Source organism: Mustelus asterias, chromosome 8 (genome assembly GCF_964213995.1).
Source record: "Mustelus asterias chromosome 8, sMusAst1.hap1.1, whole genome shotgun sequence".
Taxonomy (NCBI): Eukaryota; Metazoa; Chordata; class Chondrichthyes; order Carcharhiniformes; family Triakidae; genus Mustelus; species Mustelus asterias.
In genome coordinates this window covers 17,986,660-18,004,227 of record NC_135808.1, presented here as the reverse complement: position 1 = coordinate 18,004,227, position 17,568 = coordinate 17,986,660, and the positions used below count along the sequence as shown (strand labels likewise).

The window sequence follows — 17,568 nt, the reverse complement described above, 5'->3', positions numbered from 1 at the left end:
GCAGATGGATTAAATTCTCAGCACAGTGTCAGGGCTGACACAGATTTGGAAGTTGCAGTGAGCTGACACCAAGCTTGAGTTTTAAAGCTTGCGGGTTGTGAAAGGAGGGCACAACTGGAGGAGGTTAATAGCTCTTGGAAAGAGCGAGTTCGCAGTAGAAAATAGTGCAATTCAGGGGAAGATGATGGCCTGGTGGTAATGTCACTGGAATAGTAATCCAGAAGCCCAGGCTAATGCCGTGTGGACATGGGTTCAAATCTCACCACGACAGCTAGAGAAATTTAAATTCAATTGATAGAAATCTGGAATATAGAGTTCGTCTCAGGAATGGAGACCATGAAACCGTCGTTGATTGGTGCAAGGACACATCTGGTTTATTAATGCCCCTTTATGGAAGGAAATCTGCCGTTCTTACGTAGCCTGGTCTACATGTGACTCCGGATCTGCTGTCTTCTGAAATGTTCAGTTCGAGGGTAATTAAGGATGGGCAACATTCCATGAAAGGACAAATTCAACGTTAGCTTTCATGTCGAGAGGGCTGGAATACAAGAGCAGGGATGTACTTCTGAGGCTGTATAAGGCTCAGGTCAGACCCCATTTGGAGTATCGTGAGCAGTTTTGGGCCCCGTATCTAAGGAAGGACGTGTTAGCCTTGGAAAGGGTCCTGAGGAGGTTCACAAGAATGATCCCTGGAATGAAGAGTTTGTCATATGAGGAACGGTTGAGGACTCCGGGTCTGTACTCAGAGTTTAGAAGGACAAGGGCGGAATCTTATTGAAACTTACTGGATAGGGTGGACGTGGAGAGGGTGTTTCCACTAGTAGGAAAAACTAGAACCAGAGGGCACAACCTCGGGCTAAAGGGACGATCCTTTAAAACAGAGATGAGGAGAAATTTCTTCAGCCAGAGAGTGGTGAATCTGTGGAACTCTTTGCCGCAGAAGCTGTGGAGGCCGGGTCATTGAGTGTCTTTAAGAGAGTGATAGATAGGTTCTTGATTAATAAGGGGATCAGGGGTTATAGGGAAAAGGCAGGAGAATGAGGATGAGAAAAATATCAGCCATGATCGAATGGCGGAGCAGACTTGATGGGCCGAGTGGCCTAATTCTGCTCCTACGTCTTATGGACAGAAACTCTCGATTGCAATATGGTGAAGGAGAAGGAAGAGTGGTTAGGGAAGGAGTATTTGCGGTGTAGGGGGAAGAGAGAAGAAAGGGAGGTTTGGAAGAGCTGGGTAGGAAGAGTCTTCACTAAGCACGCAATCCCGCGCACCCCAGCCTTACCTTGGTGAGCTCTCCGAGGTGGTTGAGAGCTCCCAGAGCGTACAGCTGCTCCAAGGCCAGCACAAGGGTCTCGTGAGGAGGGGGGTCCATGAAATCAAAATGGATCAAGTCGTTGATCCCTGAAAGGAGCAGAGAGGGTGGGTGTTAAACGGGCTGCTGGCGCGAAGAGATGGGCGACAAATGGAGAGGTGCTGAGCAAGCAACAGCCATGGGCAGGAACCCAGGCAGGGACCCAGGCAGGGACTGGCAAATCAGTTGCTGTCTGACACTCAGTCTGGACTGGCTACTCATTCACTAAACGCCTGAGCTCACTCCATTTCTCTGACTACTGGGCTGGAAAAGGCACATTCATGGGGAGCTGGCTCACCCTGAGGTGTTGGTATCAAGCACTGAACCTGAAGTGTGAAAACCCAAAATATAATCAAATCGAGCAAGACCAGTGACAATTTCCTCCTGTCATCCTCCCAAAAGGCGTTGTTATGGGTCTCTATCCTTACCCCACTTCCCCAAATCCCTTCGCCCTGCCTTAAGGCGGCTCACTGGGTAGAACACTGGCCTCCGAGACAGAATATCATGAATTCGATTCCCGCCTCGGACACTGGAGCAGAAAACCTGGGCTGACTTTCCGAGGGAAGCACTGAAAGAGTGCCGGCACTGTTTGGAGGTGCAGACGAGATGGGAAACCGAGGTTCTCCCTGTTTGTTCTCTCTCCCTGTCTGAGAGAGAGAGAGAAAGATGTAGAAAAGCACCAATTTGAAGAGGAGCGGGGGTTGGGGGGAGGGGGTGGTTTGGAACCAGTGTTCGGCTCTGTATTTCTCCACCAACCATCATCACTAACGCCAGAGCATGAAGATTGATGAGAAGAGGAACGCGTTGTCCAAGGTTCTCCTCTTGCACGCTGTCGGCACAAATGCAAGAATTCCAGATTTCAGGCAATCGCAGCAACTCGTACCACAGGAGAAGGGGAGGCTGATTGTTTGGGAAGCCGACTCTGATTGGCTACGGTGTTGCCATGGAGAAAGCAATGGGGTAACGACAGGCTCCCCGAGCTCCCCTGTAATTCGAGTTGGCCGAGCGATCTCTCAAAGTGGGCTGCTGGATTCCACAGCAGTGGCTCCACCTCAGAAAGGACCTCGCCCATTGTAAAGCACTTCGAGACATCTTGAGGTTATGGAAGATGCGACACAGAAACAAGCCCCCCTCCCCCGGCACCTCCTTACCCAAACTCTTCAGCAGCAGCACCACGTTGCCCAGGTTTGTCCGCTGTATTTCCGGGACGGATGTTTCCTCCATCTCGTGCTTGAAGGCCCAGGCCGTGTAGAGACGGAAGCACTTCCCCGCTGCCACGCGGCCAGCCCTGCCAGCTCGCTGGTTCGCCGAGGCCTGGGGACAGAAAGGAGGTGAGGGCCAAGAGGGTTAGAGGTCAACGGCTCTCGCCCACCCCCTCCCACTCCCCCCTGGATGGCTAGGAAAAGGTCAGGACTGGGGATGTGGAACCATAACATTAATCGCTGCCTACCTCGCAAGGCCTGTACTGGTCACGGATTATATCAACCCCCCTAAACATCAATTTGTCTTGCTTCAAACAGATTTAATGTCTGTTGATGTTAACTGTGGCTCCCCTGCCTTGCCCTGCCCCCCCCCACCTGCCGTTCCCCCGACCCCCCCCTGCTGCCTCCTCCTCCCCCTCTGCCAGCCCCCCCTCCGTCTCTCCACCTCCCATCCGCCAACCTCCCTGCCATCCGCTCCGCCTCTGTCAGCCTCTCCTCTCTCCACCACCGCCCAAACCCCTCGGCTGGCACCCCCTCCCACACCACCCCCCCCCCCCACCCACCCCTCTGCCGCCCTCTCCTATTTCCACCCCTCCCCACACAGAAAGACTTACCTTTAAATAGTATCTATCACAACCTCGGGTAACTCTGCAGTTAATGAAGCACAGGGCACTGCTGGAGAGGGAGGGGAAAGCGGGGACAGAACAATCCAGGCTGATCCTCCTGTGCAGTACGCGGCTACATTCACAAGTAGGCATCCCTAGAGAGGGTTCACGCAAAGTCTACTGACACCGTCGACGCCCTCCATGCCCGTTGGGCACCGCAGAGACTGGGGTGCCTTATCGACCCTCTTAACCACGCTTCAGTTTGATGTTTAAAGTTTCATTTGCGATTTACTTTTTGGTTCAGGCAGTATCCCTTTAAGGAGCTGCCCCCTTTAATTGGTCCGGGTTTAGTTGATTTATTTAAATTAGTTATTTGCTCTAAAATTAACCTCCAGTGCAGTACGCAGGGAGTGCTGCACTGCCGATTTGCTGATCAGATGTGAAGCTGAGGACCTATCTGCTCTCTCCGGTGGAGGTGAAGAATTCTGTGACACTATGATGGGCTAGCTCTGGAGTCCTGAGCCAATATTTATTCCTCAACCAACATTACAGTACCTGATGAGTGGTCATCATCACGCTGCCACTGTTATCTGCAAATGAGGCACTGCCAGGACTAAAAAACGCTTCATCAGCTGTGATGTGGGACATTCTGGAGTTGTACAAGGTGCTGAGTGAACGCAAGTCCTTTTTCGCTCAGCTGTTCTTCAGAATTACATTCCCTCTCCTGCTCCCCCAGTGTTTCTACACAGGGACCCTCCACCAAGTGGAAGTCACCCACCTCACGGTACTTACCTTGGAGCAGGGCGTGACGATGAGAGACTCCATGCCCGTGCGCGCGTTGTAACTTTTCTGCTTGCAGAAGCCCGGGTCAATCACATAGATAATCCCGTCGATCGTTAGGGATGTCTCTGCAATGTTGGTGGCTACGACAACCTGAGAAGGGGGAAGAGAGTGAGAGAAAAGTGATTGCAATAACAGAACAAAGTTGAGCTCAATTGCAGTGGCGGTTCCACATTCAGGGAAGCAAGGGTGCGGACACGGGTCCCTGGGAACAGCCTTAGTCAAGTCTGGAAGTCACAGACATCCGGTATGTGCTCTTATATATGCCCCTCCCTGTTCTCAAGATGAAAGTTTTTGAACATTATATATATTATGTATTCACATTATATATTAATGATTTGGAAGAGAGAACTGAATGCATTATCTCCAACTTTGCAGATGATACAAAGTTTGGTGGGTGGGTGGGCTGTGAGGAGGATGCAGAGATGCTTCAGCATGATTTGGACAGGCTGAGGGTGTGGGCATCTGCATGGCAGATGCAGTATAATGTGGATAAATGTGAGGTTATCCACTTTGGTAGCAATAATAGGAAGACATTATTTATTACTTGAATGTGTGTAAATTGAAAGAAATAGATACTCAGCAAGACCTCGGTGCCCTCGTGCATCAATCGCTGAAAGTAAGTGTGCAGGTACAGCAGGCAGTAAAGAAGGTAAGTAGTATGTTGGCCTTCATAGTGAGAGGATTTGAGTACAGGGATAAGGATGTTTTGCTGCAATTGTATAGGGCGTTGGTGAGGCCACAGCTGGAATATTGTGTGTAGTTTTGATGTCCTTATCTGAGGAAGGATGTCCTTGCTATAGAGGGAGTGCAGCGAAGGTTTACCAGGCTGATTCCTGGGATGGCAGGCCTGTCATATGAGGAGAGACTAAGTCGGTTAGGATTATATTCATTGGAGTTTAGAACAATGAGAGGGGATCTCATAGAAACTTACAGGGGTTGTGGGTTACAGTGTAAATTATTGGGCTTTCTGCTTTCTGTCACAGCTGATAGTTATAAGCCAGCAGACAAGTCTAACAGGATTAGATAGAGTAGATTCAGAAAGAAGGGGGAGTCCAGGACGAGGGGTTGAGCATAAGGGGTAAACCTTTTAGAACTGAGGTATGGGGAAATTTCTTCACCCAGAGGGTGTGAATGTGTGGAATTCACTCCCACAGAATGTAGTTGAGGCCAAAACGCTGTTTGACTTCAAGAAGAAATTAGATACAATTCTTGGGGCCGAAGGGATCAAAGGATATGGGAGGAACGGGGGATCAGGATATTAATGTGATGATCAGCCATGATGAAAATGAATGGCGGAGCAGGATCGAAGGGCCAAATGGCCTCCTCCTGCTTCTAGTTTCTATGTAACATGAGCAACCTATTGATGAGCGAAATCACCACCCACCCCCCTCATTAGTTTCTTTGAAAATGTATTCCTCCGGGGATGTGGGTGCTGCTGGAAAAGACAACATTTGTTGGCTATCCCTAACTGCCCTTCAATCTAGTGGCTTGCTAGGCCACGTCAGAAGTAAGGGTCAACTACATTGTTCTGGAGTCACATAGGCCAAGCCTGGTGAGGACGGCAGATTTCCCTTCCCCAAAAGGACATGAGTGAACCGGATGGGGTTTTCCGACAATCGATACTGATTGGTCACTGTGACTGAGTTTAGCTTTTCAATTCCAGCTTTGTTTAATTGAATTTAAATTCCACCAGCCTCAGTGGTGGGATTTTAATCCCTGTCCCCTAGACATTAGCCTGAATGGCACCATGTGACTGCTAACTCGCTCTTCCAAGCATTGTTTTTACTGACATTACCACTACATCACCGTCTCCCCCAGAGAGATAACCAGTGCACATCGGACAGAATGGCCCGTGACTCGGTTGGGGTGAGAGCCACTCGGTGGTGGCAGTTTGTTATGACCCAAGGAGTAATCTCCTTTTCTACACCGAGTGTTTCACTTGTCTACTGGCTTATAACTATCAGCTGTGACAGAAAGCAGAAAGCCCAATAATTTACACTGTAACCCACAACCCCTGCCCGCCCACTCCCTCTGGCCAAACATGCCCATCGTCATAGAATCCCAACAGTGCGCAGAAGGAGGCCATTTAGCCCATCAAACCTGCACCATTTCTCCGATAGAGCATCTTACCCAGGCCCACCACCGAAACCCCACATATTTAACCCACTAATCCTCCTAACCTATACATCTTTGGATGCTAAGGGGCAATTTACCACGACCAATCCATCTAACCTGCATATCTTTGGAGTGTGGGAGGAAACCGGAGCACCTGGAGAAAACCCACGCAGACACAGGGAGAATGTGCAAACTCCACAGTCACCCAAGACCGGAATTGAGCCCGGGTCCCTGGTGCTGTGAGGCCGCAATGCTAACCACTGTGTTACTGTGCTGCTTCATCAACTGAATCTTTACTACCCACCTGTCTATTTCGTGATCATCTTCTGTGCTGGTTCAGTGGGTAATACTCACACCCCAGCCTGAAGAGCAGGGGGTTTCACATCCCACGCCAGAGAAACTAGAGCCCAAGGTCTGAGCCGACACCGAGATGTTGAACCGAAGCCCCGTCTGTCCTCTATGATGGACACAAGCAGCCCCATGTTGAAGGACAGCAGGGGAACTATCCTCACAGTGGCCGTGGTTAGCACTGATGTCTCACAGCGCCAGGGACCCTGATTCGATTCCCTGCCTGGGTCACTGTCTGTGTGGAGTTTGCACGCTCTCCCTGTGTCTGCGTGGGTTTACTCCGGGTGCTCCGGTTTCCTCCCACAGTCCAAAGATGTGCTGGTTAGGTGCATTGACCCGAACGGGTGCCGGAGTGTGGTGACTGGGGGAATTTCACAGTAACTTCATTGCAGAGTTAATGTAAGCATACTTGTGATTAATAAATAAACTTTAAACTTTTCAACTTTCAACTTTCAGCATCCAGCCCAATGCTCATCCTTCAATCAACATCACCAATATCCATTATTCAGTCATTGTCACAATGCTGCTTACAGGAGCTTGCTGTGCACTAACTGGCTGCTGTGCTTCCCAACCTTAGAGAGTAAATACACTCCAGTGAAGTCTTTATCGGCTGTTAAGTGCTTTGGGATGACCTGTGGTCATGATAGATGGTACTTAAAAAAAAACATATTTTTCATTCAAGGACCTTCGCACAGGTTAGGCCGCAAGACCAAAGCAGGAGTAGGCCATTCGGCCCATCAAGTCTGCTCCGCCATTCAATGAGATCATGACTGATCTGATGTGATAATCCTCAACTCCACTTTCCTGCCTTATCCCCATAACCCTCGATTCCCTTACTGATTAAAACTCTCTCTATCTCAGCCGTGAATATACTTAAGGACCCAGTCTCGACAGCGCTCTGTGGTAAAGAATTCCACACATTCACTACCCTCAGAGAAGAAATTCCTCCTCATCTCTGTCTTCAATGGATGACCCCTTACTCTGAGATGATGCCCCCTGGCCCCAGACTCTCCCACACGGGGAAACAAGGGTTTCCTCCGGTTGCTCCAGTTTCCTCCCAAATTCGGAAAGAGGTACTGGTTGGGTGCATTGACACGAACAGGCGCCGGAGTGTGGCGACTGGGGGAATTTCACAGTAACTTCATTGCAGAGTTAATGTAAGCCTTACCTATGACTAATAAATAAACTTTAAACAACTCTCAACATATTGCCTGTCAAACCCAACGCTACGTTCCCATGTTTTAACATCTGTGAAACTCTGTAAGCAGTGCCTATAATTTTTCTTATTTAAGCCCCAGAAGGATATTAATCTTGCCATCAATGGCGTAGGCACAAGACAGAGTTGCTAGAATTCTGTATGCAGCAAAAGGAGATCTCTTTCCTTAAAGAAGCAACACTTTAAAATGGTCTTTTTGGAGGTAGGATTGGTCCTCACCTTCCTGGCACCAGGCGGGGTCGGCTCAAAGATTTTGGCCTGCATGTCCGAGGGGAGGTTGGCATAAATGGGTAGGACCAGCAGCTCGGCAATCTTGGAGCCCAGTCGACGGCATCGCTCCTGCAACATCTCACAAGTGGTCTCAATCTCCTCCTGCAGAGGAAGCAAAGCTGTCAGCACAACTGAACACTGCGAGTAACACAAAGCAAACAAGGCCAGGAAGTGTGGGGTAAGTAACTCGCACCCTGACTCCCCAAAGCCTGTCCACCATCCACAAGGCACAAGTCAGGAGTGTGCTGGGATTCTCCCCACTTGCCTGGATGGGTGCAGCTTCAACAACACTCGAGAAGCTCTACATCATCCAGGACAAAGCAGCCCCGGTTGATTTGTACCCCATTCACAAACATTCACTCCCTCCACCACCAATGCACAGTGTGTACTAACTGCAAGATGCACTACAGGAACTCGACAAGGCTCCTTATGCATCACAATCCAAACCCATAACCACTTCCATTTAGAAGGACGAGGGCAGCAGATACCTGGGAACACCACCCCTCCAAGCCACTCACCATCCTGATTTGCAAATATATAGACCACTCCTTCACTGTCACTGTGTCAAAACCCTGGAACTCCCTCCCTAACAGCACAGTGGGTGTGCCTACACCACAGGGACTGCAGCGGTTCAAGAAGGCAGCTCACCACCACCTTCTCAAGGGGCGACTAGGAGTGGGCAATAAATGCTGGCCTGCCAGCAATGCCCATGTTCCGTAACCGAATAGATAAAGAAAGCAAACGCAGGCACTCAATGGTCCCCAGGGTTGATTCGGCACAAATAATGCTGGCACCAGGGTTTACACAGCGTAATATTGGCTTGTCCAGGATCACCAGGTCTGGCTCAGCACTGCCGGGAGCCGGCAGGAACATATCCAGTCAGCCTGCCGGTTTCCTGAATCCGTGACCTTCCTTACCTGTCCAGTGAGGAACACCAGAATGTCGCCAGGGGCTTGAGTGACGTGAATCTGCAGCACGGAAACCACGCAGGCTTCCAGGTAGTCAGCTTCGGGGGCCTAATGGAAGGACAACAGGGTCTGTCAGACAACAAAACAACTCGAGCAGTTGAGTTTTCAGAGAATCAGCAGGATTGGGTGGGAGGGGGTTTGCAGTGGCCAGGTTCTTGCCTGCTACCTCAGTGAGCACGCTTTAGTGCAGGGAAACAAACCCAACTGATTTTTTTAACCTTCTCAGCCCCATGTTGTTTCTTGAAGCCATTTCTGGCAAACTGGAATCATAACAGTGCAGAAGGAGGCCATTCAGCCCATCGAATCTGTACTGACCACCCAGGCCCTATCCCCATAACCCCATGCATTTACCCTGCTAGTCCCCCTGACATTAAAGGGCAATTCAGCACGGCCAATCCACCTAACCTGCAGATCTTTGGACTGTGGTAGGAAACCGGAGCATCCGGAGGAAACCCACGCAGACACAGGGAGAATGTGCAAATTCCACACAGTGACCCGAGGTTGGGAATTGGACCCGGGTCCCTGTAGGAGCAGCAGCTGGCAGTTGGGGGGGGGGGGGGGGGGAGCGTGCGACAGTGGCACAGTGGTTAGTGCTGCCCAGGTCCCTGGCACTGTGAGGCAGCACTAACTACTGTGCCACCATGTGTCCCCTCCACACCCCAGCTGCTGCCCCTACTGGGGACGAGCCCATGCAAGGACACAGAGAAGGGATTTGCCCTGGAATTCTTCTATTCCATAGAAACTAGGACGAGTCGGCCATTTGGCCCTTTAGATGCATCTGCCATTCAACGTGAGCAAGGTTGATCCTCTATCTCAACACCATACTCCTGCCCTCTCTCCACACCGCCTGACACCTTTAGAGTTTGAAAATCTATTTTCTTCTTAAATACATTGAGTGATTTGGGCTCCACGGCCTTCTGTGGTAGGGAATTCCACAGGTTCATCACCCTCTAAGTGAAGAGGTTTCTCCTTATCTCAGTCCTAAATGTCCACTCCGTATCCTGAGACTGTGGCCCCTTGTTCTAGACCCTCCCAGCCAGCGGAAACAACATCCCCGCATCCAGTCTGTCCAGCCCTGTCAGAATTTTATGTTTCAGTGAGATCCCCTCTCATTCTTCTAGATTCCAGTGAATACAGGCCCAATCTTCCCTCATGTAAGGAGACCAAAACTGTACACAATATTCCAGGTGTGGTCTCATCAAGGCCCTGTACAGCTGCAGCAAGACATCCTGTACTCAAATCCTCTCACTATGAAAGCCAACATATCATTTGCCTTTTTTCCCGCCTGCTGCACCTGCATGCTTGGCTCAGTTATCGCAGCAGCCCAGTTTGAATAGTGCACCACAGGGGGAGGGAGCTGGAGGTGTTAGTTCCTCCTGCACCTCAGGGTGGGAGATGGACCCTGAATTGAGGGCAATAGCATCGGGTCCACCTGTTCTGAAACACCGTGCGGTATTCCCGCCCTTTACCTTTGTGTAGTAAATGTCGACAGGGAACCGCCGCCCTGGGATCCGGAAAATTGGAGCATCGTCGAAGAATGTTGAGAATTTCTCTGTGTCCAGCGTTGCACTCGCAATCAGGACTTTCAGGTCAGGGCGGAAGCGGGAGATGTCTTTAATCAGCCCAAAGAGGATGTCAGTGTGAAGGGTGCGTTCGTGGGCTTCATCAATGATCACAACACTGTATCAACACAGACACCCACATCAGCCAGTACCGCGTGAACACGGACACCTTAAACCCCCACTGCGCGGACACGGACACCTCACCCGGCACCGCGTGGACACGGACACCTCAAACCCCCACCGCGCGGACACAGACACCTCACCCGGCACCGCGCGGACACAGACACCTCACCCGGCACCGCGCGGACACAGACACCTTAAACCCCCACCGCGTGGACACAGACACCTTAAACCCCCACTGCGCGGACACAGACACCTTAAACCCCCACCGCGTGGACACAGACACCTTAAACCCCCACCGCGTGGACACAGACACCTTAAACCCCCACCGCGTGGACACAGACACCTTAAACCCCCACCGCGTGGACACAGACACCTTAAACCCCCACCGCGTGGACACAGACACCTTAAACCCCCACCGCGTGGACACAGACACCTTAAACCCCCACCGCGTGGACACAGACACCTTAAACCCCCACCGTGCAGACAGACACGCGTTACCCGGCACCGCGCTGACACGTTACCCGGCACCGCGCGGACAGACACGCGTTACCCGGCACCGCACGGACAGACACGTGTTACCCGGCACCGCATGGACAGACACGTGTTACCCGGCACCGCACGGACAGACACGCGTTACCCGGCACCGCGCTGACACGTTACCTGGCACCGCGCGGACAGACACGCGTTACCCGGCACCGCACGGACAGACACGCGTTACCCGGCACCGCGCTGACACGTTACCCGGCACCGCGCTGACACGTTACCCGGCACCGCGCTGACACGTTACCCGGCACCGCGCTGACACGTTACCCAGCACCGCGCAGACACATTACCCAGCACTGTGTCACGACTGATCTTCACAATCTGTCACACTGAATATACTTTCTCCGAGATGCTGCGATATTACATTCATCCAACCTCAGCGATGGCTGGCATCTTTTGTGGGAACCATTCTCACCTATATCCGGCCAAGTCTGGCTCTGTGAGGAATTCCCGCAGCAACATCCCGTCTGTCATGTATTTTAGCACCGTCCGTTCAGATGTGCAGTCTTCAAACCGGATACTGTACCCGACCTGGGGAGGTAGACGAGCAGGATTCAGATCGCTTACTACATTCATGCCCACCACACGTCAACTCTTCAAGCAGCAGCTGCAACTTCACTCTGCCCAACCAATCCTCCCTGTGTTATTTTGAACAGCGGTACCCCACTCCAAGTGTTAGTATTCCTGTTAATATCCATCCATCATTCTCCTGGACGGGAGTAAGGTACTAGGCCCTTGAGCTTGACCTGTCCTTCAGTAAGGTCCAGCTTTCTTTTCTCTTCATTACAAAAACCTCTTCAGCTCCTTGATGTCTGTGGCTCACAAAAACTCAACTTCCAATTCAAATCATTCACTGAGCTTGCGTTAACTGTCTTTTCTGGAGAGGGTTTTTCACATTCCCACCATCTTTAAGTCATCTGGTGTCCCCATTCCCAACCTCTGACTGGCATTTCCCCATCCCCACCCCCCCGACACCCATCCCGCTACCCTCCAGCCTCCGACTGGCAATTCCCCCCAGGCACTGTTCCCAGTCTCCCCCCGGCGCCTCACTGTTCCCAGTCTTCCCCCGGCCCCTCACCATTCCCAGTCTCCCTCCCCCCCCCCCCCCCCCCGCCCCTCACCGTTCCCAGTCTCCCCCTGGCGCCTCACTGTTCCCAGTCTCCCCCCGGCCCCTCACCATTCCCAGTCTCCCCCCCCCCCCCCCCCCGCCCCTCACCGTTCCCAGTCTCCCCCCGGCGCCTCACTGTTCCCAGTCTCCCCCCGGCCCCTCACCGTTCCCAGTCTCCCCCCGGTCCCTCACCGTTCCCAGTCTCCCCCCGGCCCCTCACCGTTCCCAGTCTCCCCCCGGCCCCTCACCGTTCCCAGTCTCCCCCCCCGCCCCTCACCGTTCCCAGTCTCCCCCCGGCCCCTCACCGTTCCCAGTCTCCCCCCGGCCCCTCACCGTTCCCAATCTCCCCCCGGCCCCTCACTGTCCCCAGTCTCCCCCCCCCACCCCCTCCCCCCCCCTCACCATTCCCAGTCTCCCCCCGGCCCCTCACCGTTCCCAGTCTCCCCCCGGCCCCTCACCGTTCCCAGTCTCCCCCCGGCCCCTCACCGTTCCCAGTCTCCCCCCGGCCCCTCACCGTTCCCAGTCTCCCCCCGGCCCCTCACCGTTCCCAGTCTCCCCCCGGCCCCTCACCGTTCCCAGTCTCCCCCCGGCCCCTCACTGTTCCCAGTCTCCCCCCGGCCCCTCACTGTTCCCAGTCTCCCCCCGGCGCCTCACTGTTCCCAGTCTCCCCCCCGGCCCCTCACCGTTCCCAGTCTCCCCCCGGCCCCTCACCGTTCCCAGTCTCCCCCCGGCCCCTCACTGTTCCCAGTCTCCCCCCGGCCCCTCACTGTTCCCAGTCTCCCCCCGGCGCCTCACTGTTCCCAGTCTCCCCCCGGCCCCTCACCGTTCCCAGTCTCCCCGCCCCTCACCGTTCCCAGTCTCCCCGCCCCTCACTGTTCCATGTTGAGACACATCATTATTCCCAGTTGCTGCCCATCCCCACTCCCAGTTATTCTCCTTAACATTTCTCCTTCCAATTTACTGTCTCCATTCTCAGTCATTGCCTCCATTATTCCCAGTCACTCTCCCCCCTCGTCTTTAGTGTCAGTCACTACCCCCACCACGTAGCTCACATTCCAATTAACATCCCTTGTCCCTGCCCTGTTATTATTCCTGCTCACTCTCCCTTACACCGAGTTCAGTCAATGATTCTTCAGGTCGGTCCCACTACCGAGTTACTTCCATCTTAGCTCTTTGCATTACTCCCAATTCCACGTCAACACGCCGTGGCAGCTCACCTCATTTCCCAGTTTCACCCCGATCTCCTGCGCCACTCGGGATGCGACGCTCATGGCTGCCACTCTCCGAGGCTGTGTGCACCCGATCTTCATCCCCCCGGCAGTGTAGCCCTGCGGAGAGAGCAGTGACGCTCAGCATCAGGTGGTCAGGGAATGAACGCAAGGCAAAGCTCCAATTCAGAGTGAGACAGAACCACAGCTCAGCACTGCTGCTCAACTAAACCGACGGGAAACACAGGCCACACATTGAACCGGACCTAATCTGTCTCCAGACACACTGAGTGGCTAGGGTGAGCCCTATTTAAAACCCAATTTCATTCTCTATTGGGATCAACAGCAATCTCAATTTGGCAGGATGTAAATCTACAGAATCCCGTGGGATTTCCACCATGTGATTTACGGTTTAATCAGATCAGCGAGTGAGGAGCCAACTTACGGAATGGGTGCCGGTGAGACGTGGGGTGTGAGCAGTCAGTATCGATTGAATGTTTGTTGAGCTTTTTCAGGAAATGACATTTTGGAATACAATACACGAGTAATTTGAGAGGACACATGTGGTAAGAACAGCAGGCCTGGGAGAAACTATTGACTGTTTCCCTAAGCTCTCGACCATAGGGGTTTTACTCTGGGTCGTGTCCGAGAGGGATCGGCATTAACCGATGGAGAGTGATCGCTGTCATCAGAGGACAACTCCATTATTACAGTGAGCATCCTGCAGGTCGGGCAAAGGCAAAGTAGCTGAAATTTGGCCTCTCCTCATTGACAACTCCTGTGTCTCACAATGCTGCACGCTCCCTCCTTGTCTGACAGACTAAACACAGTGCTGTACCCCCCCTCCCCCTGTCTGACAGGCTAAACACAATGCTGCACGCTCCCTCCTTGTCTGACAGGCTAAACACAGTGCTGTACCCCCCCTCCCCCTGTCTGACAGGCTAAACACAGTGCTGTACGCTCCCTCCCCCTGTCTGACAGGCTAAACACAGTGCTGTACCCCCCCTCCCCCTGTCTGACAGGCTAAACACAATGCTGCACACTCCCTCCCCCTGTCTGACAGGCTAAACACAGTGCTGTACCCCCCCTCCCCCTGTCTGACAGGCTAAACACAGTGCTGCACCCTCCCTCCCCCTGTCTGACAGGCTAAACACAATGTTGCACCCTCCCTCCCCCTGTCTGACAGGCTAAACACAGTGCTGTACCCCCCTCCCCCTGTCTGACAGACTAAACACAATGCTGTACCCCCCTCCCCCTGTCTGACAGGCTAAACACAATGCTGCACGCTCCCTCCTTGTCTGACAGGCTAAACACAGTGCTGTACCCCCCCTCCCCCTGTCTGACAGGCTAAACACAGTGCTGTACGCTCCCTCCCCCTGTCTGACAGGCTAAACACAGTGCTGTACCCCCCTCCCCCTGTCTGACAGGCTAAACACAATGCTGCACACTCCCTCTCCCTGTCTGACAGGCTAAACACAGTGCTGTACGCTCCCTCCCCCTGTCTGACAGGCTAAACACAGTGCTGTACGCTCCCTCTCCCTGTCTGACAGGCTAAACACAGTGCTGTACGCTCCCTCCCCCTGTCTGACAGGCTAAACACAGTGCTGTACCCCCCTCCCCCTGTCTGACAGGCTAAACACAATGTTGCACGCTCCCTCTCCCTGTCTGACAGGCTAAACACAGTGCTGCACACTCCCTCCCCCTGTCTGACAGGCTAAACACAGTGCTGTACCCCCCCTCCCCCTGTCTGACAGGCTAAACACAGTGCTGTACCCCCCCTCCCCCTGTCTGACAGGCTAAACACAGTGCTGTACGCTCCCTCCTCCTGTCTGACAGGCTAAACACAGTGCTGTACCCCCCTCCCCCTGTCTGACAGGCTAAACACAATGCTGTACCCCCCTCCCCCTGTCTGACAGGCTAAACACAGTGCTGCACGCTCCCTCCCCCTGTCTGACAGGCTAAACACAATGTTGCACCCTCCCTCTCCCTGTCTGACAGGCTAAACACAATGCTGCACACTCCCTCCCCCTGTCTGACAGGCTAAACACAGTGCTGTACCCCCCCTCCCCCTGTCTGACAGGCTAAACACAGTGCTGTACGCTCCCTCCTCCTGTCTGACAGGCTAAACACAGTGCTGTACCCCCCTCCCCCTGTCTGACAGGCTAAACACAATGCTGTACCCCCCTCCCCCTGTCTGACAGGCTAAACACAGTGCTGCACGCTCCCTCCCCCTGTCTGACAGGCTAAACACAGTGCTGTACGCTCCCTCCCCCTGTCTGACAGGCTAAACACAGTGCTGTACCCCCCTCCCCCTGTCTGACAGGCTAAACACAGTGCTGCACGCTCCCTCCCCCTGTCTGACAGGCTAAACACAGTGCTGCACACTCCCTCCCCCTGTCTGACAGGCTAAACACAGTGCTGTACCCCCCCTCCCCCTGTCTGACAGGCTAAACACAGTGCTGTACCCTCCCTCTCCCTGTCTGACAGGCTAAACACAATGTTGCACCCTCCCTCTCCCTGTCTGACAGGCTAAACACAATGCTGCACGCTCCCTCTCCCTGTCTGACAGGCTAAACACAATGCTGCACACTCCCTCTCCCTGTCTGACAGGCTAAACACAATGCTGCACACTCCCTCCCCCTGTCTGACAGGCTAAACACAGTGCTGTACGCTCCCTCCTCCTGTCTGACAGGCTAAACACAGTGCTGTACCCCCCTCCCCCTGTCTGACAGGCTAAACACAATGCTGTACCCCCCTCCCCCTGTCTGACAGGCTAAACACAGTGCTGCACGCTCCCTCCCCCTGTCTGACAGGCTAAACACAGTGCTGTACCCCCCTCCCCCTGTCTGACAGGCTAAACACAATGCTGTACCCCCCTCCCCCTGTCTGACAGGCTAAACACAGTGCTGTACGCTCCCTCCTCCTGTCTGACAGGCTAAACACAGTGCTGCACCCTCCCTCCCCCTGTCTGACAGGCTAAACACAATGCTGCACACTCCCTCCTCCTGTCTGACAGGCTAAACACAGTGCTGTACCCTCCCTCTCCCTGTCTGACAGGCTAAACACAATGCTGCACACTCCCTCCTCCTGTCTGACAGGCTAAACACAGTGCTGTACCCCCCTCCCCCTGTCTGACAGGCTAAACACAGTGCTGTACGCTCCCTCCTCCTGTCTGACAGGCTAAACACAGTGCTGTACCCCCCTCCCCCTGTCTGACAGGCTAAACACAGTGCTGTACCCCCCTCCCCCTGTCTGACAGGCTAAACACAGTGCTGCACGCTCCCTCCCCCTGTCTGACAGGCTAAAAACAGTGCTGCACGCTCCCTCCCCCTGTCTGACAGGCTAAACACAATGCTGCACGCTCCCTCCCCCTGTCTGACAGGCTAAAAACAGTGCTGCACGCTCCCTCCCCCTGTCTGACAGGCTAAACACAATGCTGCACGCTCCCTCCCCCTGTCTGACAGGCTAAACACAGTGCTGCACGCTCCCTCCTCCTGTCTGACAGGCTAAACACAGTGCTGCACGCTCCCTCCTCCTGTCTGACAGGCTAAACACAATGCTGCACGCTCCCTCCCCCTGTCTGACAGGCTAAACACAGTGCTGTACCCTCTCTCTCCCTGTCTGACAGGCTAAACACAGTGCTGTACCCCCCCTCCCCCTGTCTGACAGGCTAAACACAGTGCTGTACCCTCTCTCTCCCTGTCTGACAGGCTAAACACAGTGCTGTACCCCCCCTCCCCCTGTCTGACAGGCTAAACACAGTGCTGTACCCTCTCTCTCCCTGTCTGACAGGCTAAACACAATGCTGCACCCTCCCTCCTCCTGTCTGACAGGCTAAACACAATGCTGCACCCTCCCTCTCCCTGTCTGACAGGCTAAACAGTGCTGTACCCCCCTCCCCCTGTCCCTCAGGGTGAACACAGTGCTGCACCCTCCCTCTCCCTGTGTGACAGGCTAAACACAATGCTGTACCCCCCCCTCCCACAGTCCCTCAGGGTGAACACAGTGCTGTACCCTCCCTCCCACTGTCTCACAGGGTGAACACAATATTATCTCTTCTACCCAGCTCCTCTCCCCTGTGCACTGAATGGCTGCTGCTCTGATGT

At 53.6% G+C, this 17,568-nt stretch overlaps 1 protein-coding gene across 2 annotated transcripts in view; it reads right to left on the bottom strand.

Annotated features, from left to right (window-relative positions):
• The window catches only part of LOC144496888 (pre-mRNA-splicing factor ATP-dependent RNA helicase DHX16-like), a 38,760-nt gene that overhangs the window by 6,909 nt on the left and 14,283 nt on the right, over positions 1–17,568 (bottom strand). For both annotated transcript variants that reach the window (XM_078217483.1, XM_078217481.1), the window contains exons 9-16: positions 13,472–13,582; positions 11,562–11,677; positions 10,388–10,598; positions 8,868–8,966; positions 7,900–8,052; positions 3,951–4,091; positions 2,503–2,665; positions 1,283–1,401 (exon numbers count right to left, since the gene is read on the bottom strand). In XM_078217483.1, coding sequence (XP_078073609.1) covers positions 1,283–1,401; positions 2,503–2,665; positions 3,951–4,091; positions 7,900–8,052; positions 8,868–8,966; positions 10,388–10,598; positions 11,562–11,677; positions 13,472–13,582 — 1,113 coding nt within the window. The remainder of the gene's footprint in view (positions 1–1,282; positions 1,402–2,502; positions 2,666–3,950; positions 4,092–7,899; positions 8,053–8,867; positions 8,967–10,387; positions 10,599–11,561; positions 11,678–13,471; positions 13,583–17,568) is intronic.